Consider the following 27,118-nt stretch of genomic DNA (forward strand, 5'->3'; position numbering starts at 1 on the left):
AAGAGTTTCTAAGAATCCACATTTAATTAACACCAGTTTGTCTGAAGTTCTCCTTCAAGGTTTTAATATTTTTATTAGGAGTGAAGATACAGGGTTAGTTGAACATTTACTGGACCGGCAGTGTCTGCAAGGATTTTTATGAGGTTTTGGAATACATTTTAAGTACGGTAATGCAAAGTCACTTTCGTTGACTGGAATATTAAAAGTATTAAAAATTAAAACATGAATTTGAAGAATTTCATCCTCTGGAATTGAACTGTGATACCATCGGAATCACCAATTAAATGAGAAATTGAAGCAAAGTTATTCTATAATGCAGTTGTAATAATGATTCTTACAAAGACTTTTTTGTTACAAAATTTATCAGCTGGAACAATAAAAGTAAACTCAATTATAATGGATTTTTTGTACGTCTCTGTGATGACCTGTTCCTTTTTATTTTGCTTAATTATCGTCATACTTTTACTCAAATTGTCGATTTTCACACAAAGGCAAACATTAGCATATTGTCAACAAGAATATGATGAATTAAAAGTTTTTAAAATTCTACCGGCGAGTAGTGGCAATCTCCATCGCAACATTTCATTGAAAATAATCCATTTCATATATATATATATATATATATATATATATATATATATATATATATATATATATATATATATATATATATATATATATATATATATATATATATATATATATATATATATATATATATATATATATATAAAATTTTCAGTAAGAAGTGGAATAGATTTGATTTAAAATTTTCTCCCCGAAATTGTCGATGAGTTCCTGCTGAGCTGTCGCCCATTTTGTCTTTCACCCATCGATATAGTTTGACACCTCTGTAATTCCTGTTTCTGGTAAAAAAAAAAGTTTTAATCAGAATAAAAGGTAGCTATTTATATTACGGGTAAATACCGAAATAAGACAAACAGTGTGCTAATGAAATTACCTGTCTGTATATCACAATAAATGTGTAAATGAATGGATTCAATGCAGAATTTAGAGGCAGCACGAGAATAACAACCCATGCATAAACATCAAATGATATATCCGTCCCTCCGTATGCCATAATTCCTGAATATTAAATGATGTAAACACATATGAGGTTTAATATATGGACACTTAATCAGTCTGGTCGAACCCCAAAACGGGGTTAAACGGAAATAGAAAAACCATACCCCCAAACGGGGGTATTTCACGCAAAAAGTAGAGGATTACAAGAAACGCCGGTGGAAACTAACGGATCATTTTGCAAATGTAAAACCACTCGGAAATGATAGATTAAAGGTGTTTTAAGAATTTGTATTTTACAAAAATAAAACTTTATTGTACAAATCGGGATTTATTCACTGGCAAAGTTGGCGATCTTTTGCTCCTTGACATGCAGGTATTTAAGATAGAATATTCAATAAACAGACAAAACAACAAATATTAGATTGAAATTATGAAAGAAATATATTATTCTACCTGATATCTTTTATTTTCATAATAAAGTGCACAAAAATATGGTATAAATATCGATTTATTTATGATCGCAGGTTTCAGTCCGCGTTTCCTCTAACAAGCATTCGACGGTCTTTATTATCATGCTCAGAAAGTGTAACAAAAATACAGTTAAAAATAAAATTCAAATGCAATTTATCATATTCATTGTCTTTTGTATCTTATAAGAATGAAATAAATTTTTGTAATTTTTTTTAAACGATTTTTGGGGGGGGGGGGGCACGGTTATATTTTATTTTATTTAAATCTAAATTCTAAATTCATATTTTCCTCATTCTTGGAATATTTTTCCTTGTGTTTTAAATTCCATATCTTTAAAAAATCTTAATAAAGACGTCACACAATATTAATAAATTATTTCATGAAATGACGGAAATATTTCGCTATTCCTACAGTATAGATTCAGATCATGGAAAACTTCACCTGTTGATTTTTTTTCTGATGATATTTTACCAAGTTCATAGCAGAAATAACAATATTATCGATCTTTTTTCCTAACATAGATGATATAGGCAAGTTTGTTTATATTGGATACGGAAAGAGTTACATGTATGTTCTAGCGCATTGCATGACAGGCCGGAAAACATTCGTTTGAAAGTATACCCCCGTTTGAGGGTTCGACCAGACTGTCAATGTTAACTTTACTTCTTGGTGGGTTTTTTTTTCAGTCTTTTTCATATTTATACTTCTATGTAAAACTTAGGACTCTATACAGACCTTGTTTTACATAACGTTAAATGTTTCTATGTCAATATGACACACGCGTTTGCACAGTAATTTTTAAAGAGTGTTTACTTGAGCAAAGGTATAGTATATATAAGCCTAAACCTGTGTATTCAAATGACTCTTACCAATCAATATGATAGGGATCCAGCAACACATGTCTGACAACACGACATAAGATAGAGATTTCAACACAGCAATTTCTCTCTTTCTGTTGTCTTGTTGTAAGGCACCTCCAATGACCTTCACCTCCACAAATATCAGTATCTGTCCAATTACTATAGCTATGAAAATTATTAAGTTAAAACCTATAAAAACAAAGATTGCATATTCCCATCCAGCAACCCTCTCTGCAGTTAACGGAAGAGAGATACATACTGTAGATCTGCTATAGAAGTCTGGGTAAACAGAGATGGGAGAAGCTGCTAGTAAGATGGTCATAAGCCATACCATCGCTGAAATGACAAATTTATGTTTCTTCTTTCTCAGTAATTCGGTAGAAAATGGATATTTTAATGCCAGTAATCGTTCCAAGGTTATTAAAAACACGAAAATCACTGATGCTTCACTTGAAACTGTTGCAAGTAAGCCAGCAACGGTACAAATATTGCTTGATCTCCATTGACTATCGTTAAAACCGTAATTATTACGGTATTTCATGTCTGCTACTGCAATTATGAACAAATAAACTCCCATTAATAAATCAGAAAAACTGAGATTTAAAACTAAAATTCCGTCTGCATTATTCCCTCCTTTGTAGGTAGTTCTCATGCGGTAATATATAACATAAAGGTTTCCAATCAGCGAGAAAAGGGCCACGTACCATATCATCTGGGCTAAAAATCCAACACTGATCAACTGCTCGCAAGTTGAGATTCGGTCTCGTGGTGAAATACATTTTGATGCATCAACAGATAATGGTTTGGCACAACAAATAATATAAGAATCTGTCCATATCCATTCAAGGTTACAAAGACCCTGGAACATAGTTCGTGACACGCTTAAATTGTTTCTGTTAATATATAAATATTTAACTTCTTCTAATCTTCGAAAGGCATTATTCTCCAATACAGTCATATCATTGTCTGATAAATCCAAAATCTGAAGTTTTACTAAAGCAACAAATCTTGCAGGAGAAAGTTTTCTTAACTGGTTTCCTGTGAGATTCAGTTTGGTGAGTGATACCATGTTCTCGAAAGCCATTCTGTTAATTGTGTGGATTTTATTGAAGGCAAGATTAAGTGTTTGTAAAGATGTCAGTGTTGAAAATGAAAAGTCATTTAAAACTTGAATCTGGTTGTGTTGTAAATTGAGGTATCCAAGCCTCCTCAAACCTGAAAACATGTTATCTGTGATGATACTTATAGAATTAAAACTCATATCTACTTCAACAAGCATTTTCATTGATCTTGAGAAATAGTCATCAGTATTTGTGATGGAGTTGTTGCTCAATAATAATTTTGATAAGAAACTTAGCCAGTGCAGTGCTTTTGGCATAATTGTTCTTATTTTATTGTTTCTCAAGTCTAGCAACTCAAGGCTAGAATTAAATCGGTTGTAGGTTTCTTTTGAATGAATTATCACTATTTCGTTATTTCTAAGAATCAAATGTCGTAACTTTGGAATAACTCTGAGGAAGTCCAAGTTAATACCCGTGATTTGATTATGTGAAACATTAAGGTATAATAAATTTGAAAGTTTCTCAAAGGTAATCTGTTGCAAATTTCGTATTCTGTTGAAAGAGATATCCAGAGTTTGAAGACTGTGAGATTCTAGTTGTTTTCCTAGATTCTGAAGTGAAGAATCTTCTTTCGAACATCCTGATAAATTCAAATGTAAGAGGAAATTGAAATCTCTTAAATCCTTGATGTTGAAATTGCTTGAACTGAGATCAAGAACTCTGACTTCTTTTGTTACATTTTCTGGAGATTGACACTTGAATACTACTCTTTACATTCACATTGATTGGGACAAGGTAGAACACATCCCTTTTCCATACGCAAACATTTGGAGCTGTTGTAGTTACATAAATTTTCGTCTTCGTTATTTGGACAATCATTTTTCTTGTTGCAGAACTTGTCAGCATTAATACAGCTTCCGTCGTCGCATTGATATTGTGTTTTGTAACAAGGATCCTTATCTAGAAAATTCATCAATTTTTGTACTTAAGTACTTAAATTTACCATTTTCAGAATATTTTTCAAAGAATTTAGTATCATATACTCAGTAAGTATTTAAGACGTTGACTCTAAAGATGATTGAATTTACCTTTACAAATTCCTTCTTCGTAACTGATTTTTCCAAGTCGCATGATACCAGTAACATTTACTTGGAATGTTGCAACAATTGTTACCTAGAAATGATACTTTCATACAGAGAAATTATAGAACTAACAAAATGCCTTTGAACCACAACGTTCACCCGAGGCATCTTTCCCTTTAAGATAAATGTGTAGATAAATGAATTCCATTATTTTTGCCCTCAAATACAACAATTTTAATTAACAGAATTTTCATTCTTAATGTCAAGTTCACAAATTGTGTGTAATTTGAGAACCTTACATTACTTTGATTGTAGCTGTATCCTAACTACGGGCGTTATCTTAAACAAAGAATCTCTACATTTCATTCCTAACTATGGGGATGCTTCCAGTTAAAAATAACGGATTGTAGCCCTCTCGTGTTCCATTAAAGTTCTGTTTATTCTAAAAAGTATAATATGTAATACAGTTATCCCCTATTGTGACCCTTTCCTGCAGTTGATCACAGTGATCATAGCCGATTCTACCCGAGGCATCAGGCATTTGTAACTTACATTGACAAACTACTTTGTTACGCATTAGCAGTGTGTTGTAATTTTTTCATGACATAGTTTTTATTACATATAAATTATATAGATGATATATATATTTTTTCGCCTTAATATTCATTTTGAGATGCAAACATTCATCTATTATTACATGCAGATTGGGTATAAACGTGTGATTCTTCCGGTTGCGCAGAAAATTCTGTTCACTTCTGAAGTTTAGAATGTACACCTTTAACACCTATGAGGAAAGATAATTCAATCAAATTTCAACCGAACTTAAGTATTTCGGGGAAAGTTGTTTCATTCATGAAAATTTATTGTTATCTGGAATGCACGGTCATGTCATTCTTACGTTAAGAAATTGAGGAGTAAACAATTCTAATTAAAACGTTTCCCGATCACTTTTCCTTTTTCTTTAAAAATATGTCCTTTTTTGCACATTTGCTTCAAATAGGCAAAAGGGTTCAAAAGAAATCAAGGATTTAATGTGAAAACAGGCGACAAACACCAGACAGATAGACGACGGAGACAAGGTATAATCAAACCGTTGGCTTTGGTTATCTAAAAACGGTAGTACATGTATTAATTATCAATTACACAATATTGGAGGATGCCGCCACTCCTCTTACCAAATAAGGCACGTCAATAGGAATCTGAAAACTTGTAGTGGCAAAAAGGTCTGAATTTATATTCTGTCGCTGGAAAATCATCCCATCAAAAGTAAACATTGTGCCTTGTGTTAAAAATACAGTTATATGGACATTTTCCCCAGAATATGTCATTGTTATACATCCAAACTCGGACGATGAAGGTTGTGGTGTGCTATATAAAACGGCCCTCTCCTCCGTTTTCCCACTCAAATGTTCTTTCTTTTCAGCAGAAGCAAACATTTCACCTGTGAATTAGATAAACATAAACAGGTAAGTATAAATTAACAAGAGTCCCAGAGGCCACATTGCTCACCTGAGTAACTATGGCCCTATTGTTCTTCATCAGGAGATTCTTTTCCCAACATTTTCTTACGTAAAACTTTGACCACTTTTTATGCACCCTCTACCCGAGGGGGGTCATGATTTGTACAAACTTGAATTTACACTACCTGAGGCTACTTCCATATAAATATGATAAATCATGGCTTAACTGTTCCATGGGAAAAGATTTTTCCTATATATTCCTTTGTAAAACTTTGATCCAAATTTTTGTCCCACCCTACACCAACGGATCATGATTTGAACACACTTCAATCTGCACTACCCGAGGATGATTCCATATACATAAAACTGATCATGCCTTTGCTGTTTTGAACAATCTTGAATCTACACTACCTGAGAATGCTTTTATTTGAATATGACTTATCATGGCTTTGCTGTTCTTAAAGTCCTTTTCACAATTGGTGCACGAGCACTTTACAACACTTTGCGATCGGAATTTTTTTAGCTTCGTACGAGCTCTCGCATACGATGCACGATGTCTCGCATTCGTTGCATGCGCTTTAGTGGTTGCATCAAGTCTCCTCAAAATAGTGGACATGCACACTATTCAAAGGCGACCAAATGCAATCCAAATTATCGCAATGCAACGACGAAAATTAGTACGAACGTCTTACAACGTTTTGTGTATTCGTAAGAGTGATGCACGATTTCTCAAGGTCGTAAGATGAATCGCAGCAGTGTTTTGCGACCATGAGACTGTTGCTCAACGTGTCTCATGTAATCTTGCAACGTTTTACTATTATTGCACGATTTATCAGCTTCAATTCGCCATGTAAATATTATATATATACACCATATATATTATATTTATACACCAATACGATATCAAACCGCCGAAACACTTTGCTCTCATGATAATACAGTCAATAATTAATTACGCACATTCTAAACGATAACAATATTAGAAGAAATAAGAAAAATCACAGCACTGTGTCGGGTTCTCTAAATTTAGATTTGCATGGCTGATGTGTGTTGCCTAAATGCACTCGAACGAGCATTCGAACCATGGAACACATGATCGCACGAGCGCCGCACGTCCAATCGCATTGGCGCACGTTCAATCGTTCGATCACCTGATCACTCGCGCGATCCTATCGAATTATCTTACAAAACTCGCTTTCATTGTGTATCAGTCGCATATAGACGCAAGATATATCGCAGGATTTACCAGGTAATGCGTTTGCATCGCACAACGGTCGCTTTAGATCTTGCGAATTTGGTACGAACACTTTTTCATATGCGATTATTTCGGCAACAGTTTACGATCCAAATCAATTTTTTTTCGGTCGCACGAATATTTTGTCGCGTCTGCTTGTGCGCCAATTGTTAAAGGGACTTAAGAAGTTTTTTTTAAAAAAAAAAAAAAAAAAAAGAAAGATTTTTCCTATATGTCTCTATGTACAACTACGATCCCTGTTGTGGCTCTGTCCTACCCCCGGTGATTATGATGTAACAAGCGTTAATCGGCACTACCTTAGGATGCTTCAGTATAATATGACTAATAATGGCTTTGCTGTTCTTTAGAAGAAGATTTCTAAATATATTTCCTGTATATATTCCATTGTAAAATGATGACCCATTGTTGTGGTCCCACTCTTCCCTAAAACATCAATCTAAAACGATCTGAGGATGCCTCAATATTAATATGACTAATAACCTTCTGTTCTTCAGATGAAGGTTTTTAAAGATTTTTTCCAAGATATACCTATGTAAAATTTTGATTCCCTGAGACTCTGCCCTACGCTGGGAGTTTTGATTTGAAAAAATTTCAATCTACACTACACTACCCGAGGATGCTTCTACATTAATATAAATAATAATAGGTTTGCTGTTCTTAAGAAAAAGATTTTTCTTATATATTTCTATGTTAAACTGTGACCATCTATTGTGGCCCAACCCTATCCCAGGGGGACATGAGTTGAACAAACTTATATCTACAGTATGTAGAGAGGCTCTCACACAAGTTTCATCTTTTCTGGCCCAGGGGTTCCCGAGAAGATTTTTTTTTACAGATGCCTCCAAATTTCCACGAATTCTTATTATCTCCCCTTGAAAGAGGTCATTGCACTTCCTGTAAACAAATTTAAATCCCCTTCACTCAAAGATACTTTGTGGCTAGTTTGGTTGAAATTTGCCAAGTGGTTCTTGAGAAGAAGTCGAAAATGTGAAAAGTTTACAGACCACACATGCCAGACTGACGCTGTGTACTCTTCGATCAGAAAAGCTCACTTGACCCTTCGGCTCAGGTGAGCTAATAATATATAGAATACATTCCTACCATTTGAACGTCATTGAAGATGATCGATGAAAATTTAATTCTTTACTATAATTATTTATGCTTTTATAATGTATATTATCAAATATTCTATTGCTATATTACATGTATACACAAATACATATATCAAGAAAAGCTGATGAGTACAGGGCTCAGAAACATACCAGTGTTTTCAGCTATTTGACGGTTCCATTTTATTCCACTTTGCATTTGTTTCCAGTCACACATATCCTGTTCAAAGTCACAAATTAAACTTCCTATGTCTACAAAATACCAAAATAATAATAATAATAATAATAATTAAAAAACCTTTTACAAAAATCAAAATAATTAAACATACCCCAAACCTAATTTTTACTTTTATTTCAGCATGAATTATGTTTTCATAATATAAATAAAGGAACACCCCTGTGAAGTTTTAAACTAAAATTTAAAGGCAGGTTCACAATTTTTTTGGGGCGGAAAGGGGGAGGTCTTTAAGAAGCCTCAATTTATTAGTCTGTCGAAGCATTCATTTGCTTAAAATAAATATCTAGCATTTAAATAAGTTAAATGAATTTTATTCTAATATCATTTAAGATCCAGACACATGTACATTACGTTTCCTTAACTCATGATAACTTTTCAATTTCATTTTTACATGCAGAAATTACCCCCCCCCCCCCGAAAAAAATAGCTAATGCAACAATTCTCACCACACTTTGGTACACTACATTCCTCCCATTTGAACTCAGAATCAACAAAACAACCCGGTTCTCTTTTGCCTGACAAATCGAACCTACAAGTATTTCCCATTTCTTCCACGCATTTATGAAGGTACTTTGTTTCTTTGCGAAATCCTTGGTACACGTTTTCGTGGTAGCACTCCAGAGCTGTAAAATATGGATAAAGTTGATTCTTTTCTATTCATAAATTCTATAAGGGAAAGAAACTCCAAAATGTGCTCACCACAATTTTCCTCGTCACTGTAATCAGGACAGTCCGGCGTCATATCACAAAATCCGTGGCTTTTACCGGTAATACATAATCTGTCACTGAGACAGGCAAAGCAATCTTTAAAAAAACAAGAACTAAATTCATTAGAAATCATCAACAATTAGTGTATTATTCATTTGAATTCAATAAGAAATTGAATTTGTCCTAGGCATCTACCTGTACATGGCCCATTTTGAACCTCCATGTATTCAATATCCGCTTCTGTTGACGATTCAGACGAAGACGCAGTAAAATGTGGTAAAATAAAAACCTGTAGATTTAAAGAAAAATGTTATGATACTTGTAAATATACTTAAAGCAATGTCTCAAGGTACCTAAAGAGAGACTGTATCAGACCTTGTAATTATCCGGCTGAGGGTTTATGTTGACTTTAACTCTCTTAACCTCAGAGCTTTCTTTTAGCTTTGTCAGATTTTGTGTGAAGGTCGTCAGTACTAGTTCAATACCCTCACTGCGATATGCCAATCGCAAACAGCTTCCAGTTTTCGTAGAGCGCAAGAGAGGTAATGTCAGCGTGGGCATAAATAACTGTGGACTAGACACATTTTTCGGAGGACGGAAAAGTAAGTATTTTCCTGAAAAGATATGGTGCGTAATTAAGATATTATATTTTTATAAGCTCTTTATTTTTTAACAATATCCGGAAATTATGTTCAGCCACACAGGACTGAGATTCACCTGTGAAATGTGATCTAAATTTGAATTAATAAAAAAAAAGCGTGATTCTTTACATCATGCTTATGTGTAGGAGAAATCGCTGTCAGTGAAAAGATTAAACATGTCTGTGTTTTAAAAGGAATCTTTTAACGATATAAATAGAAATAAGTAGAATCCTAAAAATACATTTTGTGGATTCTTAAAGAGACTATTTAAAGTATTTAATTCCGTATACCGTCTTCGGAACTGTTCAACAACCAATTCGTCTCTGTATGATTCAGTTGCTCAAGACCACACATGTCTTCTGAGAAATGACATTTAAATGATGCTAAAAATAGAAAGATTCTTTATTGTTCCTGAATTGATAATTATGGCTAATAGTGGTACAATAACAATGTTTGATTTTTTTCAAACGATTTTATTTATTACACCTATTCTAGTTTAATTTCTTCTTTTTTCACATTTATTTCCCAGACCTATAACATTAATGATTATATATAGGGCAGCTACCAGGGATGGGGCCCTGACTAAACTCCCTCTATAACAAAATATAATATTAGTGCCTACAGCACCACGCAGGGTGCTCTATATCTAAATATCTATATCTAAATACAATGTCTCACATAATTTATTCATATCAAACATTCAACATATATATTAATAAAATTGTATAATATATAAAAACAAAGATTATCTATCCGGATTCAATTTTGGTTCTAAATTTCTTGTTCTTATTGGCAACTTTTTAACTTCTTAATTAAATAAAATAATGCAATTTAGCTTCAAAATGAAATTTCTTTAAAGCAAAGTCATTATATTCAAATATATTTAAATATCTATGATTTGCAAAAATGAACGCATTATAAAAAATGAACTCGATATTGAAAGCCTGGCTTAAGAAAAACTTGACGATTGTCTTGTACTTTTCTTACTCCTGAATATGCTGTACATCAACACGTACTTAATGAAATCTTTACTAAAGGAACATTTGACAGGAGTTTTGTGCAGATCTAATTAGTTCATCAGACTGACAACACTTATAATTAAAAAAAAAAAAGAAAAAAAGAAAAAAAAAGAAACAAAGAAAAAAAAAATACCAGTAAATTCGTGGTACTTCTTCCTATTGATACGTTATGAAGCTTCTTAAAATGCTATGTCTGGTCCCCTGAGCATATAAACTGAGAAGAGACTTAAGTCAAAATGTAGATTTTGATTATCTTGATTTTCTTTTTAACAAACATATGTTTGAAATCGCAAGTTTGATAATACTCAAATAAAAATGCATGATGAAATATATGTTCAAATAATACATGAAATATGCTTTTGAAGCCGTCATTAAAATCATATACATCTAAAGTCATATGTTCGAGCTCCTTTTTACCTACACAGTGAAAAATGCATAATTTTTATGCAGTAGCCTTAATTGTATGATCATGCCATATTGTCCATCCCTAGTTTTAGCTTCTTCTTTTTTTTTTTTAAATTTTTCATACTTACCGTTTACACAGAATGGAATATCACAGAGCTGCCAGCGTACTTTTGGATCCATGGTATAGCACCAGGGGGATGGTTCTCCGTCTGGGTTTCTGCAGTAGTTTTCCTGTTGCGATAGAGTCGTCCCAGTGAAACGTATTCTGCTGTTAGGTATATGGGGATATCTACTGTCCCAGCGCTGACAAGCTATACCACTTTGTGTGACATTACGTTTCCCTTGATATTCCATACCTCTCTCTGTTTCTTTACAGTCTTCTAAAAAAATATTATCATTTCTTCTAAATTAGAGTGATTTTTATATTCACATCAACCGACAATCAAAAAATAAATTTTTATGCATTTTTTGATTGAAAATCAAATATTGCTTAAATTCAAAGCAAAGTTTGCATATTTTTTGCAAATGGTTACCTCTGACAAAGTATATTTTTTTTACTCATAAATTAATCGAAATTTTTTAATGTCCTTAGAAACTCTTCTCTCTCTTTTTTTTTTTTTTTTTTTTTTTTTTTTTTTTAAATCTTATTGGCTTCATTGATTAAATATGGAAACTTTGCTTCAACATACATGTATAAAGATACTGAGAGATAATCTGAAATTAAAGATAAATTCATCTTGGTGTTTAGATGTACCTAAACCATGCACAACCGTGATGCAAAGTATTGTTTCTTTAGGGGTTGCTTTCTTATATGATTAATTAGATATAAGATTTTAGAGATGTCGATTGTGCTTACTTTCCTCACATAGCGGAATATCACAATACTGATACCGGACTGTGTCCTTTACTGTGTAACACCAGGGCTTTTCCTCATTATCGGGATTTCTACAGTAATTCTCATGTTCAGAAGCAGAAAGTCCCATGAATCCAAAGGAAAACCTATGTCTGTGTGGTGTTTGTTTGTCCCAGCGTTGACATTGTATGCCATCTTTGGTTTCAGCTTTAGTTCCAAAGTAATGTTGACCTTTTGTGCTGTCTAGGCATTCTTTATTATCTTAAAGACAAAATATAAACTATCAAATTTAAAACAGTCTATAAAAAAGAATGTTTACATTCACTGCATTATTTGTTTTAAATAACAGATATACATTATGTAGGACGTGAATTTTATGAGATAATAACATTACAGAAACAAATATATAATACACTCTATAAATGTTTTAACAAATTACAATCAAGGACACGAACAAAAAGAAGAAATGTAAAAGGAAAAAGTGTATATGTACTAACTTTGATAACAAATTGGTATGTTGCAATAATCAGCTGATATTTCAGAGGAAACTGTAAAGCACCACGGTTGTTCCCCTTGATTGCTTGGGTTCCTGCAATAATTTTCATGCGAACTGGCATTTCCCTCCAGGAACAGGGCAAATCTTGGTTCCGGAGAAAGGGGGCTATCCCATCTCAAACATTTTAAACCTGTCCTCGTGTGTGAAACTGTCCCTCTGTATTCTTCACCTCTAATCGTGTCTCTACATTCTTCGTAGAATAATACACAAGATATAATAACTACACGACATGAATACACATAATATTGGAGCTTTCATTTAAGAAATTAAAGTTCATGAAAGTACATTTTCTTGAAGAGTGTTAGTGCTTTTGGAAAATATGCCTGGGTGAAGAGTATAATATCTATTTAAAATGACATACATTACTTATATTACATTACATTAATTACATCACTTTTTTGCATTCCAACTCTTTTTATTAGCTTTAAACACCGTCTGATTACAATTACTACCATTCAAAAAGATGGCTTATTGCTTGTGCATTTCCTTATTTTTTATTCAGATTTGCTATTAAGTCAAAATTTTTAACTTTTTTTCAGCAAACATCGTTTCAATTCAATCTATAGGTTGTCTAAATTGTTTAACTTTGGGTTAAAATTCCTCCTATTAGGCACGCACCTGATCCCATCTCTGCTGTTTCCATGGTTCCTGTTTATGCCCTGTTTAAGATTCAATTTGTTTACTATATTTAAGAGATTGATCACTGTTCGTTAACTTAAAATTTGACATTTGATAAATAACTTATTTTCCTTTTGGCAACACACAGGATATAACCTGAGCTATGCATTCACATGTCAATCCATTTCTATCTATATCTGAAAGTAGAGCTATGTTTGGTAATATTTCTGTTATGACTGATTCTTTATAAGTCTCTATTGTTCAAACTTGAGGGGAACTATAGGTTGTCTATCCGTCTGTTTGTCCCTTTATCTGTCAGTCAGTCTGACCCATTTGCTTTCCCTTTTTTTCCCTAGAAGCTTCAATGTATTGATCTGATTTTCGTTGCGTGTCTATCTCGATGAGTAACAGATCAATTTTGAATTTCATTTTGTTTTCATGATTTTAGACAGATCTGACCCATGACGGTAGGAGTTGACCTTAATCTCTATATACTGTATACACTTAGTGTGCAAAGGTCATAAGAAATTGAAGCGTGACAAAAAGCATGACTAAAACATGGTAATTATTACATAGAGGATTGTTCATTTAGATAAAATTGATTCACACTTATCAACGTTTCGATAATTGATACTTTGTACGTGAACAGCAAATGGTAAGTATATAATGACAAAGATAAATGGCCTTTCGAATGTTCTGAATCCCTTACACTCGTCTCACTCGATATTATGTTTATTAATCCCTGAAGTAGTGCTGTTATGGTCTTCATATGAAATATTCACTTCATTCATTGATTGTGTACCGTTTGTTTACTAGCAATCTCTGCTATTACTCTATAGATGTCAGTTTGTTTATGCGTGTAATCATGGAACTCGTACCCCTCAAGGATACAATATTTTAGATATACAATAAAGTAAATAATTGACTTCGCACTTTTCATGATATTGCTCTCTGTATTTATCAAGAATGTGGTCTTTGTATAACGTCAAGATATTTCAGATATAAATAGTACTTTATTAAACAGTAAACAGTAAGTTTTGAGGAATGGTCAATTAGAAATTCTTTCATAGAATACTATTAATCAATATATATTATTTACAATGTCACTTTTAAAGTTATATTTATATTTATCTAAGTAATATTCTTCAGTATAATCAAAATCCATATATATCACTGCCACCAAACAAGCTTTTATGTTTTTTGGGTAATAGAAATGTAATTGTTTTATTACAATGGTATGACATTATTATAATAATTGGAAAACTAAACTTAAAAAGCGGATTTTTAAAAAAAAAACAAACATGTTTTTATATATATGTCAAGTCAATGTTGTATGGCATTTCCCATTTACTTCTACTGAATTCATTTTATTAAAGCAAGAAGATCTTCAATGGAGGTCTATGAAGAATATTTTAGTTTTCTCTGGTCTGGGAGGTGAGTCAAACAAAGAGGGCACTGAAGGAAAACTGAGAGAGTTCATATATTACGAACTGGGTATAGAGCATACTATAGAATTTGGAAGCGTACACAGATTCGGCAAAGGACTATATTCTGTAGTGGCCAGTATCTGCCCCCAAAATAAAACTTTGATGGAGTAATTTTTAATTATGTTCTAAACCAGGTGGATATTTGCAGACTTCAAAGCATTAAATATATTTATCAACTATGACATCATTAGTTAGATATGACGTCAATAAAATGACGTAAATTCCAAATTGCAATGATTTTGAGAGAAAATAGTGTATTTTACGTCGGTATTTTGATTGGAAATTATCGAGCGCAGGTCTGCTCAGACTAGATCTTTTGATATAATGTGTATAATGATAATATCAATGAAATATGTAAATATGGTACCTGAGCAAGCTTGCGCTCTATAAATACTATAGTCAAAATTGAACAAACTCTGTGCATTTTGGCCTCTATTTTAAAAATAAGGGAAATCCAAATAGTTTGTGACGTCACAGAGACAAGAAAAGCCAACTAATTTTTCCAATTTCATTATATATTGTCTTAATTTGGATTATTTTATACAATATATGCACTTTTTCCCATTTCAAGAGATTTTCAAAATTTGACTATTATGGGGGCAGGAATACGCCCTAACCGTATATAGTTCTTTGAGCGAGGAAAAAACAGACCTATAGTTGCCCGTTTTTTGTACCAGAGTGAACGTCAGCTTGTGAAAGACAACGCATATAGGTTAAAGGGACAGCCATTTGGCATACATGAACAATTCCCAACGACAATGGTAGAAAGACGGAAGAAGTTACTTGCAGTCCAACTTAGACTAAGAAATGAAGGTCATAGGACATTTTGATCTTTGTAATTCCGTAAGAATAATACTAGTATCGTATTTATTACTGGGCATTATAGTGAGAATTAAGCGTCGCATTTTTTTTCTTAATACAGATGTTAATTATTTTTTTTAAAATTAGAATTACACAAAATTATCATTATCCAAATATTTTACATTGAATCAGATAGAAAGCAGTATTTATAAATATTGGCACTTTCGGCACGTAAAAATATATATGACAAAAATATTGTAATAAAAAAATGCCCAGGGGCCTTGATAGTCAACTGAGTATAACAATGTTAAGGATGCATAGGAGTATAAAATAAAAATAAACTGATAGATGAATATATGTTGCCAAAAGCAAGAGAAATAGGATGATCAGGGATCAACAAAATAAGTTTGTCTAGTACTCATTAGAAAATCATAATACTTGTCAGTGCTAATACACTTTCATTTCTCACTTTCACTATGCAGACTAAATAAACAGTAATGCTTGAACTCATATAGTAATACCATCACATTGGCCTCTCTTGGTCTTTGAAGAACATTTAATGTACAAAGATAAGTTATTTTGTCTCATTTTTATTAATCTATTATTTATAAGTCTAATCTGAGTATATGTGTCTAACAATGCATTTTTATTTTCAAAATATTTTTTTAAAAAAAGCAGCGATTGGTTTGTATTTTAAAGGGAACCACTGTGATTTGATGTATCAAATAGCTATTAAAGTTCAATGTATATCGTGTAATTATATTTTATCTTTTCACTTGTACATAAACACAAAAACATGAGAGTGCTAAGAACAGAATTTCGCAAAATTTTCATGTATAGAGGAGTTTAAGAGAATGCACAACGTAATAAATGTTGTGTTACGAGTGAGGAATCAACTTCAATGATGAGGGAGGAGGGACGTAAGACCTTCTTCATGCCCTGGCAACACGTTTCTAGTTTGTTTGTTTTGTTTTTTTATTATTAAAAACATTTTTTTACATCCGAGTTAATCTTACTATGGACTTTAAAAATATGTTTCGCAATTTTAAACGTAAAATTATATCACTGATATCTGAATGTTTCAATATACAAAACAAACAAAAGACTCCCTAAACTGAATGTACTTATTACCACAAAATAGAATATCACAGAGCTCCCATCTCGTATTCTGGTCCACGGTATAACACCAGGGAGTAGGTTCTATCCTAGATCGGGTGTTTCTACAGTAATTTTCGTGTCTACTGGCGTTCCCCGGAAGTCGGTCAGTGTAGTCATGTGAATGTGGAGTCTGGCTGTCCCACCTCTGTCATGTTTTACCGGAAACAGTAACCTTCCACGGATATTTTGCAGTTGAGTACTAAAACAATAAAATAGACTATGTCAAATGACTGCAAAAAAATCACAAAAAAGCAATTTTTGTAGATTTTGTTGATTTTTCAAAGAACTACCCAGAAAGCCTTAATGCAATGCAAATGCTATTCTTTGAAAATTTTACATCGTATTTAGAATTAGAGTAATTAATGAAATTTTGTTGAGAACAGTGATATATAATCTTCTATTACATGGGAACAGGCATTTATAAACCGGAGGGTTTGTTTATAAGAGACTCTCAGAAACATGAATCCAATCGGACATCATTGCTATTTAAAAAAAAAATAAGAACAATGAATAACACATGTTATCTATAAACGCAGTTTTGTTTTTAATTCTGTTAATAAGCACCCTTTGTCGACATCTTTAAATGACATGGCTTTGCATATTTTTTTTATTTTATGAACTTTGTTGAAAATAAGTCAATTGTACTTAGGAAAATGGCTTTCTAGAAACTCCATCTGATGTTATCCTGTTTTTCTTTTAACATACTAGTATTCGAATTTTTAATCTATTATAACCACTATTCCAATATCTTCAAAATTACTTTTAAAAATCCTTGGAAAGGGGGTTTCAAATTATTTGGATAAACAATCATCCCAAATACCATTCAAGGGGATATTGCAGAAAGAGAGAAAAAAAGCGGGTAAAATCGTTTAAAAATCAATGAACAACAAAAGGCAGAAATTCCTCGAAAAGCAAAGCTATAATCATTTTGGTCAATTTAAAATGCAAGCATCTTTTTTTTTTTACGTAAGTTAAAATATGGTCAAATCCAGAAGCAGAGGTTAGGGTTACAGTTGTGCGATATGGGGCCACAATTTTTTTCCCCAGAAATATCTAGCTGCGGTTTTTGATATTAACTCGCAAGCATTCTTATACGGTATAGTTGAAGATTTTCATTACTTTCAAGCTAAAAACAAGCTGCAATGGGTTTTAATTTGTAAGTATAAACAAATACTTTGAAACAAAAAAACTCTTGCAAATCACGGAGCAATAATGCTACAATACAATTTTCTCCAATTCATTACCCCTGATTGTACGTAAGATGGGTCTGTACTTTGACTTAACAGTATAGATAGGAATAAAAAAATAAGAATCATATTGTACAAAGCTACTTTTTGCTACGAGGTCGGGAGTCCATGATAAAGAGGGTTCAAGGTATATATGATTCTCTCTCTAGTTTTCTAATCCAGTATTCTTCACGTTGTCTACGGGAAGGTGTACTCAATGATGGACAATTAGTATGACGGTAAATCTTTCTAAAATTCTCACTTTCATTGACAAAATAGAATGATCAAGAAAATTAAAATACTTGTATAAAAGCTGTTTGCCCCGTTGTTAATTTGAATTCTATGCCCCGATATTATTTTATTAAGTGAACCCTCGCCTAAAATTTTTGATTGGCGCCTAAATTTTTCCCATGAGTCGACAAATTGGCGACCATTTTAAATTGACTTGGCGATCGTCGAATTCCGGAACTTTCAACATTTTTAACAATTTTTGCTTTTCTAAAGAAGCGAAAAGAAACTTTAAAAAGAGGAGATTTTTTCTTAGCAATGGACATATCGTGTTTTCTTTGTCACCTTTTTGTTCTTTTTAGTCACACGTGTGAAAAAAAAAATGGCGACTCATTTTTTTGATAAGCTGTCGCCTAAATTTTAGAGGTCACTTAGAGGCCTGTTCTTTGATTAAGAATTTTACAATGTCTACGGGGTCCATTCCTTTGTTGGAACTTGAACAAATTCCTGAGAAATGAAAGCATAGCATATAAATTAACACTTAAATGAAAGCAATGGATTATAAAATATTTCTTTTTAGCAAAATATGACTTGCTCATATCAATTGTACGTGCCACTCCAATTAATAACCAAATTAATAGTTGGAGCGATCAGACATTGTTTTTCTTTGGAATGTATGAACGTAGCCCTGTCATACACAGAAGCAAACATGATTGATTTCCTTAAAACATTTTCAACTGAAAGCTATATTATTCAGAATGATTCATGAGTTAGTGGAAATATCAATCAAGACACATATTAACCGTATGCCCTGGGAATTTTTTATGACAGTAACAGTTTTAATACCGAGAGATGTGTAAATATCCATTAACCAGCAGTTTATTCTCAATTTGAGACGTAGTTTCAATGGTTCCAAAGGCTTAAACATTTGCATAAGCATTCTGGAACGCAACTGTTTCATGAACTCAAGAAATCATCCTGTTGGTTTACAATCAAAGAATATTTCAAGACTAAATTTTTATTTTGAGATTTCTACAAGTAAAGAAATCGATTGCGTTTTACTTTCACCAGCTTCAAACCACATTTTATAGAAAGATGTAACACAAAATTGCATTATTATTATTATTATTATTATTTTCCATTTTACATAGAAATGTGAAATAATGATATTCTCAAAATGACAGAAAACAACTGAGGTTTAAAGCCCAACCTCAGCCACTGGCTGACATTAGCTTATATGCTCAAAATACGTATGTATGTGGGTGGACGTGTAGGTCGGTCGGTAGGTTGGTTGTTGAGTGGAAGAGAGGAAGAAAGGGAGGGAGGATGTTATGTAACATCTGAATCTGTCCTGTTAATGCAAGTTTTTATTGACCAATTTGGTTTTTAAAAAAATGCGGTTTTAAATTGACCTATGTTCCGCTTTTTACTGATGAATCATTATTTTATTATTATTCTTGGTTATTTTCTAAAATTCTTAAGACCTTCAACAAAACCGGCGCATATCTGAATTATTCAAGTTTTTAAAAGAAGGGAAATGTCTCTTTCTCAAGGAGTAGATTAAGAAATATGTAATACTTGTTATACCAAATATAAGCAAATGTTACCGACTAAACAACAAAATTTCGCAAAAATTGATAACTGCAAAATCTACCCGATAATCAAATAATCCATTGCCCTCTTAGTCGGGATGGGGGTAAATTTCCAAATTTCCAAAATTTACACAAGTCAACAATTATTCAATTTCATATGGCCTAGTGATAGGGCGTTTGCTTCGTAGGGCTTCGGAAGGCTTGGGTTCGATTCTCGTTCGCAGCACCCTGTCAAACCTCCGACGTAAACATATGCATAGGTACTGACTGTTCCTTCGCCAAGCGCTCATATATGCAGATTATCCCCATATAACGAAGTTAAAGATTTTTTTTCAATTGTAATCAAAGCAGGGATAGGGCAACAATTGTATCCAGAGACGGGGTGAGACAACATTGTAATCAGGACAGGGATGAGACAAAAATAAACAGCCAAACGAAGAAAATATTCTAAATTACATTTACAAAACCGTCTCCCCAATAAAACAACAGAGACAATTCGTCAAATGAGTGTATAAATTAAGTCTTACATTACCTTTTACTGAAGCAATAGCAGCAAGAATGAAATGTACGTGCAAGTATTCACTGTGTAAATTGCATTTCGTTCATACCGTGACCTCAAGGAATATGATTGGTCGCAAATTGATACTTCAACTTTAATGTAAGTATTATAATTTCATAAGCTATCCTTTGTCAAATTGACAAGCAAGTATAAAGATACATTTTGAGTTAATTAACATTTCTTGAAGGATGTCTCTGGGATTTGTTCAGAGTTACTTTTTGTATTATTGAATTTTTATATATATTTACCAATAATCGCTGTAGATTCATTGAATTAAATATTGAAGAGTTTTATATCAAAGTCAAGAACAAGCCTAAAGGCAGAATCTTCTAATCAAGTAATCAGACAAGTGTTAAATCAAACACAAGCCGTTTCATCAGTCTACATAATTTGATTTTTTTTTTCTGACTTCAATTTAATGATGATAATAAATGATGATAATAAATGATGTTATGCAAACATCAGATCCTGATATAACTAATACTATGTTCCTCAGGGAATTCCTCCAGTGCCTTTCTGGCCAATTCCACTCCTATGACTGTGTGGCCCAGCTCCCAGAGCCTGGTCAGTGAAATCAAAAATAGTTCCTACAACTCAACTAAATGAACTATATTGTTATTGAAGACAATAATTTGAATATCTTTTCATATATTACAATATAGCCTTATATGTTACATTTTCAAACTCTACCATTCAATATCCACTGTTTTGCCACAAAGAGGAATAAAGATTTTGATATTCTTCCTTCCATTAATCAGTCGGTCAATATACTTGGAAAGAAATCTGTGAAAAAAAGAAGTAGTCCCATGTATTCTACTTTTGTTGATAGATCAGATACAAATTAATAAACAGTAAAAACAAAGATATTCAAGTTTTTTGTGAAGTCTCACAGTATACAAACAAGAAACAAGACAGACGTAAATATTTATTAAAAAGGGTCTTAACTTCATCACTATGGCTTACGTTATAAGGTCATTCCTGTCATACAAAACTTTTTTTTTTTAATTTAGGCATAAAATTATGTAAATTTTGCATAAAACAACAAAATTTGAGACATTGATTTTAAGACAAATTAGGTAAAGGTCAACCTTGATTTAAATTTTTTTAATGAAATAACGCTGATTGCTAACTCTAAACAAAAGCAACGTACGGATCTATGTTGTCTCTGTGAAAACCAATATCATTTTCATCCCATGCCTTGAACCAATCGTAGGGTTGCTCTGCCATGTCTATGATTGCTGGCAAGAAAATACAAATTACAAAATGATCTATAAGTGAAAAGTAAACATGCCGGTAATTGGTGTATATATTATATTCAGAACATTTTGTTAATAAATGAAGCATATCGATACCATTTTAACCAAAGTCGAGCCTGTCCAATTCAATATATTTATGATAAATTTAACCTTCCATAACAGGAAAAGCGAATGGGATTTCCCTCCACCTCTTGTTATAAGGAGTACACTATGTTACTGCTAATAAGATTTTTCAGGCTTACGAAGTTTTTTGCTGATCAGTTCTAGAACTGATATAAACATTCAACTGCATACAATATTTCAACAAAAATAGCTTATAACATGCTATTGTAAGTCAGAAATATAGAAAAAGCTTGGGGAACAAATCTTATTAATGTCTTGTTGCATTGAAAAGTCTATCAGTGCTTGGAACCGATCACCACACCAGATTAATTGCAGGAAAGAATTAATGACTGAGAGTTAAGTTTTAAGGAAAACTTTACGCTAATTCAAAATATACCTCTTTCCCTTCATTAAAATGTCATCAATTACAACATGATTCTGTTTTATCGAACTTCCCATGTTAGTATAATTGTAGAATATATTAAGGAGAAGAACAAGCTTTTCGAAGGATTATCATATTTATCCAAAACTTTGTATCTTTTAGAGGATTCTTGGTACTTAAATCTCCTATAATTACAATAGCATGTTTGAAGCAAACTGAAAGAACATGATATTCTCCCAAAGTTGGCATTAAATTAGTTTTAAAAAAAGAAAGAAAGAAATACCCATGTTTCATTCAGACTTCCAGTTGAGCAGTAAACCATTCCTTTTTCCTTTTTTCATGCAGGTTGTAACCAGTAATTATCTGATATTCAGTGATACATGTATTTGCACAAAAATCGTGTAAAAGTTGCCAATCATTTTATATTTCAAAACAAGTTCTAGTCTGTAGAATACAAAAGTGCTTTTTATATAACAAATGTAAATACAAATGTAACAACTTTTAAAAACATTCTTTTAAAGGTGTTCTTATTTATTCTTAGGGGTTGTTCGTGACTAATATTTGATGTCCAAAGCAGAAACACCTCATATTAAGTAGTTTTAAAGCACAGAAATATTTGTTAAACAAAAGCATTATACCAGTGGAGCATTAGAAGGCACTCACAACTTGTATATTTGACTTCTTTCATACTTGGACTTATATACGTAATTATGAAAGCTTATTCAGATTACTTTCATTGAAAAATGGTTGTATTCATAGTACAGCAGTCAACATTTACTATATATAGTACATACTTTTACTCTATTAGATGTTTGATGTAATGTGTTAGTAAAATATTGGGTCCATTCTCTATTGCTTGCTTCATTTCACTTTTCAAATTCTAAACTCGAATTATCAAACTATGCAGGAACAGGAAATTATATGTGAACACAAGTACAATTATATATACGTCTTCTGTCTAAAACTTTTACTTTTCAAAATGCAGTCGGAATTGAATATTTCAAACACAACTAACTTAACTATTGTGACAAAGATATGGGAATCAATGGTCCCTCCGGCCTTTCAGTTTGTATTAGGGGTAGCAGGGAACGCCATAGCAGTGGCGGCTCTAGCATTATCCAGGAAGAGGCATAAATGGAAACCATTTTACAGACTTGTCGGGGGTTTGGCTTTGACAGATGGAGGAGGGATTCTACTGATTGGTGTACCAGTCATGATGAGATATTTCTCCAACTTTACGTATGATTTTCCTAAGCCTTTATGTGACTACAGTTCGTTTATTATAACATTTATGACGACATCTTCAGCCATGATTGTATGTGCAATGTCTTTGGATCGTTTCATGGCTATTTTGTATCCATTCAAATACAACGTCATTGGGAGGGAGCGTCGTGCAAACATCATACTAATTTTTGTCTGGGTTCTTGGGGCGGTCATTTCTAGTCTGCCTCTGGTGGGAATCGGTTCCAATGTTATTTACTATCCAGGTTCCTGGTGCTTCTTGAATTTTGTTGGAACCTCTACTTTAGACAGAGTTAATTCATACATCTATTCAATATTTGGACTCTTTGTTTTGTCTACGACTATTTCCCTCAATTGTTTTGTAATGGTAAAACTTTGCAAAAATGTCAACGAAAAGAGAAAAAATTTAAGGAAAAGACAAAGCACCATATATAACATGATTTTACTGCTAGTGTTTGTGATTGTTTTCACCTTATGTTGGAGTCCACAAATTGTAAGTGTTAAAAGTATCGCCTGATATAATCCTATATTTCATTGAAATGTTTATACTTTATTCAGAAAGTTTTTTTTTTAACCTTTTTTCTTTTTCTAGCGACTCAATAACTTAACTAATAGATAGGTGGTTAATATTGGGTTGAAATTAATTTGCCTCGGCAGAAATTTACTGAAAAAAAAACAGTATGATTAAAAAAAAAAAATCATCAATCGATTCTTTTGGAAAAAATCTACTTAATCAGGCAATAAATTAGCTTGAATAGAAACCAAGAATTCAGACGGGAAGCGAGAAACAAACACAATTTTAATTCTTGAAACATTCTTGAAATGTTTTCTTTTCAGTTAACAATACTTGGATATGCTGCACTGTTGAATAAAGAAAATGCTTCAAGAGATTTACTATTGGCCAGGATTGCAATGACAAACTCCGTGGTGGATCCCTGGATCTATATTCTACTCCGGAAGGAAAACCTCCAGGCACTCCAGAAACGATGTGGGAGATTCTTTTACATATTTCACTCCTCAGCAGACAGTGACAGGCAGAATAATACTAATTTCTATATAGAGCAGTCAAGGTCTACATGAAATGCTTCGAATAATGTCATTTCAGGCTATTTCATGATTACTATACATAGGAAATCTGCGAGCTCATGTTGCATAGGAAATCTGCGAGCTCATGTTGAAATGAGAATTTACCGGTATATCTCATCTATTGAAAAATTGCGAATTCAATCAACAAAAGCTAAAAAAAATTAAATCAAAAAAATAAATATATAATGTCCATTTCTCTATTGCATGAGATATTTAAAAATATATATATTTACGTTTCAGACATATTCAGGAAAGTGAGGTTTGACTCAAAATCTATTGCAACAACTCTGTAAAAAAATTAATTCTTAATAAAGATCCAAATTACTTTAAAGGGGCTGGGGCAGAGACTTGAAGCTCATATTTTCTAAAATTTTCTAAATTATACCATGATTATGTTGCTAGTGCATTTCAAACCAAAATATATTAAAAACGTGTTAAGAAAATTCTTTTTCTGGAAATAATTAAATCTACCGTACGATTTTGGGTTGCGTTTGATTGACACATATCCTTGCATTTTCACAAAGTAAACTTCATCCATAATATTCAAGAGAAGTAGAAAATTTGTTTATTGATTAAAAAATATGAAGATATAATCCAGGCAGTTCAGAGATAAAAAAAAAAGAATGAGAGAAAAACCAACTCACCCACCAGTTGGGTATTGTTAGTCCGTATTCAGTGATGTGTGCAGACTAAACAAATTGAACACACTCGGTAACACGTAAACAATAACAGAGCTCTTGCCCTGTTTACAAACACAGATGTTTGACGTGATGTTATGAAGACTTACGTTGTTATTGAAATCTTAAAATATACATGCAAGTTCAAATCATAAAACTGGTTATTCTTTAAATAAAAGTAGACATTTAAAACTGTAAACGATACAACTGTGTCCAGACCCTTTTAAAAAAGTGTTTATTAATACAAATACATACGGTGGAAGATAAAAAAAACATTTACCTTAAAATTTGATTTATCTTTTTTGATTCGTTGTCCACAGAATGACAAAGATGAATACATCTTTTCAGACTTGAAAAATGGCTTGAGCAATGTTTGAGTACCCCTTTGCGTATTGTGGTTCGGTGTTTTGTTGATGTTTTATTCTTGTCTAAAGGCATTACCCTCCCAAATTTCAAATGCTAAGAATGCACAAGCCAGTTCATTCAAGATTCATTTTGTTTTTGTAAAATTAATTTTAAGCTTACCTTCTTTTATAATCTGTACAAATAATGACTGTCAACCTATATCTTGTGTTTTATCGATTTTTGTTTCTACGAATATAGTTACTGGTAAAATTCTTCTTTTTTTTTTAATTATTCACTGAAATTTCAAAGTATGGAATATTCTCACTTATTTCCTATGTAGCTTGTAACACGAGCTTTGATTGGTTACAAAGAATGTGTAAATTTCCGTACACCCGACTTGAGCCGTGGGTAAAAAACGTGACGTTACAATGCATAGTTTCTGTATGATAAAAAGCAAATAACATGACGTCACGATGTATTGTAGGACGTAGTAAATCTTATTGATTGCTTGAAAAACAGTTGATTGGACTTGTTTACAAAGAATTTATTTGGGTACATAAATTCGTTATCCAGGTCCAATCAAGGGGATTTACCTGGACTGTATTCCATACACCCATTGGTCTTTGTCCTCCGTGTTTATGGAATAAAACCCGGGGTAAATCCTCATACACCCTTTATTGGACCTGGATAACTAATGATATCCCACGAAAGATGTAATTATAAGATAGATTCTTATTTATTCTGATTTTATTTTGTTTTAGGTGTTCTTCATAGTGATTTATCTGTGTTTAGGTGTTCTTCATGGTAATTTATCTGTGTTTAAGTTTTCTTTATGGTTATTAATCTTTGTTTTAGGTGTTCTTTATGGTGATTTATTTGTGTTCCAAGTGTTTTTCATTTAAGAAATAAACAACAATGTTAAAAAGTTCTCTGAGAAATGAACTTTGTTGGTCACGTGATAAAATCCTGTGAAGCCCGAAGTTCATTTCCCAGTGAACTTTTTAACATTGTTGTTTATTACTTTTATTTACATTTGAGACGAATTTTCTGAAAAGAACTGCATTTATTACACGAACTGCCCGCCATATTGCTATGTTGTAACGCGCAATGAATTAGAAGCTGTTTGGTCTTGAGAGTTCGCCTCGCTCCAACATTTGAATACTTACATTGACGTTCAGCAGTTCAGTTCAGGATATATCTGTTCATAATGAAAAAACAATGATCGCCACTGAGAATAATCTTACTATTATTGTATGAGTTCTTTATATATGAAGTCAAAAGCGGTGGTATCGTCTTCAGTTTACATACCTTCAAAGGAATTTCGGGTTAAAAAGGTAAGCGTGATTTTAGGCTAATTAAAAGCATTCTTCACACCGAAGAAAGCACTAATGCTCATTTGTTGAACGAAAAAAAAAATGTATAGGTTTCAATAATTTTATCTTTTTTGTCGCTTTAACGGCTTAGAAGTTCCTAAACCAGTGTCGCCGGGACAGAAATATGTAGACAAGATATCATCTCTCTGTGTGATTCGGTCACGCCATGACCTCTGACCCCCTAATAAGTTCATACAGAATCGAACATGTTTTCTCTTCAAAAGGTTCATTTAAGAAAAATA

The 27,118-nt window shown here is 32.5% G+C and overlaps 1 protein-coding gene and 1 pseudogene across 1 annotated transcript; both read right to left on the reverse strand.

Moving 5' to 3' along the window:
- Positions 1–764: 764 nt before the first annotated feature.
- On the reverse strand, positions 765–20,682 carry LOC133204422 (uncharacterized; annotated as a pseudogene).
- Positions 20,683–20,874: 192 nt separating this feature from the next.
- On the reverse strand, positions 20,875–21,659 carry LOC133204423 (probable thiopurine S-methyltransferase). The gene is made up of 3 exons (XM_061340153.1): positions 21,564–21,659; positions 21,104–21,196; positions 20,875–20,974 (listed from the first exon to the last, which is right to left on the reverse strand). Exons 1-3 carry the CDS (start codon positions 21,638–21,640, stop codon positions 20,875–20,877), a joined length of 270 nt encoding a protein of 89 aa, XP_061196137.1. The 5' UTR covers positions 21,641–21,659.
- Between the last annotated feature and the right edge of the window lie 5,459 nt (positions 21,660–27,118).

This window comes from Saccostrea echinata, unplaced genomic scaffold (assembly GCF_033153115.1).
Source record: "Saccostrea echinata isolate AGI-Se365-2 ecotype Australia unplaced genomic scaffold, CSIRO_AGI_Sech_v1 ptg000053l, whole genome shotgun sequence".
NCBI classification, from domain to species: Eukaryota; Metazoa; Mollusca; class Bivalvia; order Ostreida; family Ostreidae; genus Saccostrea; species Saccostrea echinata.

What these genes read in the sequence shown, in the direction of transcription:
- LOC133204423 (XM_061340153.1), bottom strand. Translation starts at nt 21,640, where the DNA reads ATGGCAGAGCAACCCTACGATTGGTTCAAGGCATGGGATGAAAATGAT. An exon ending in CACAGAGACAACATAGATCC is followed by an intron (nt 21,197 to 21,563) that starts GTACGTTGCTTT and finishes TTTTTTTCACAG; the next exon opens with ATTTCTTTCCAAGTATATTG. An exon ending in AAAACAGTGGATATTGAATG is followed by an intron (nt 20,975 to 21,103) that starts GTAGAGTTTGAA and finishes TTCACTGACCAG; the next exon opens with GCTCTGGGAGCTGGGCCACA.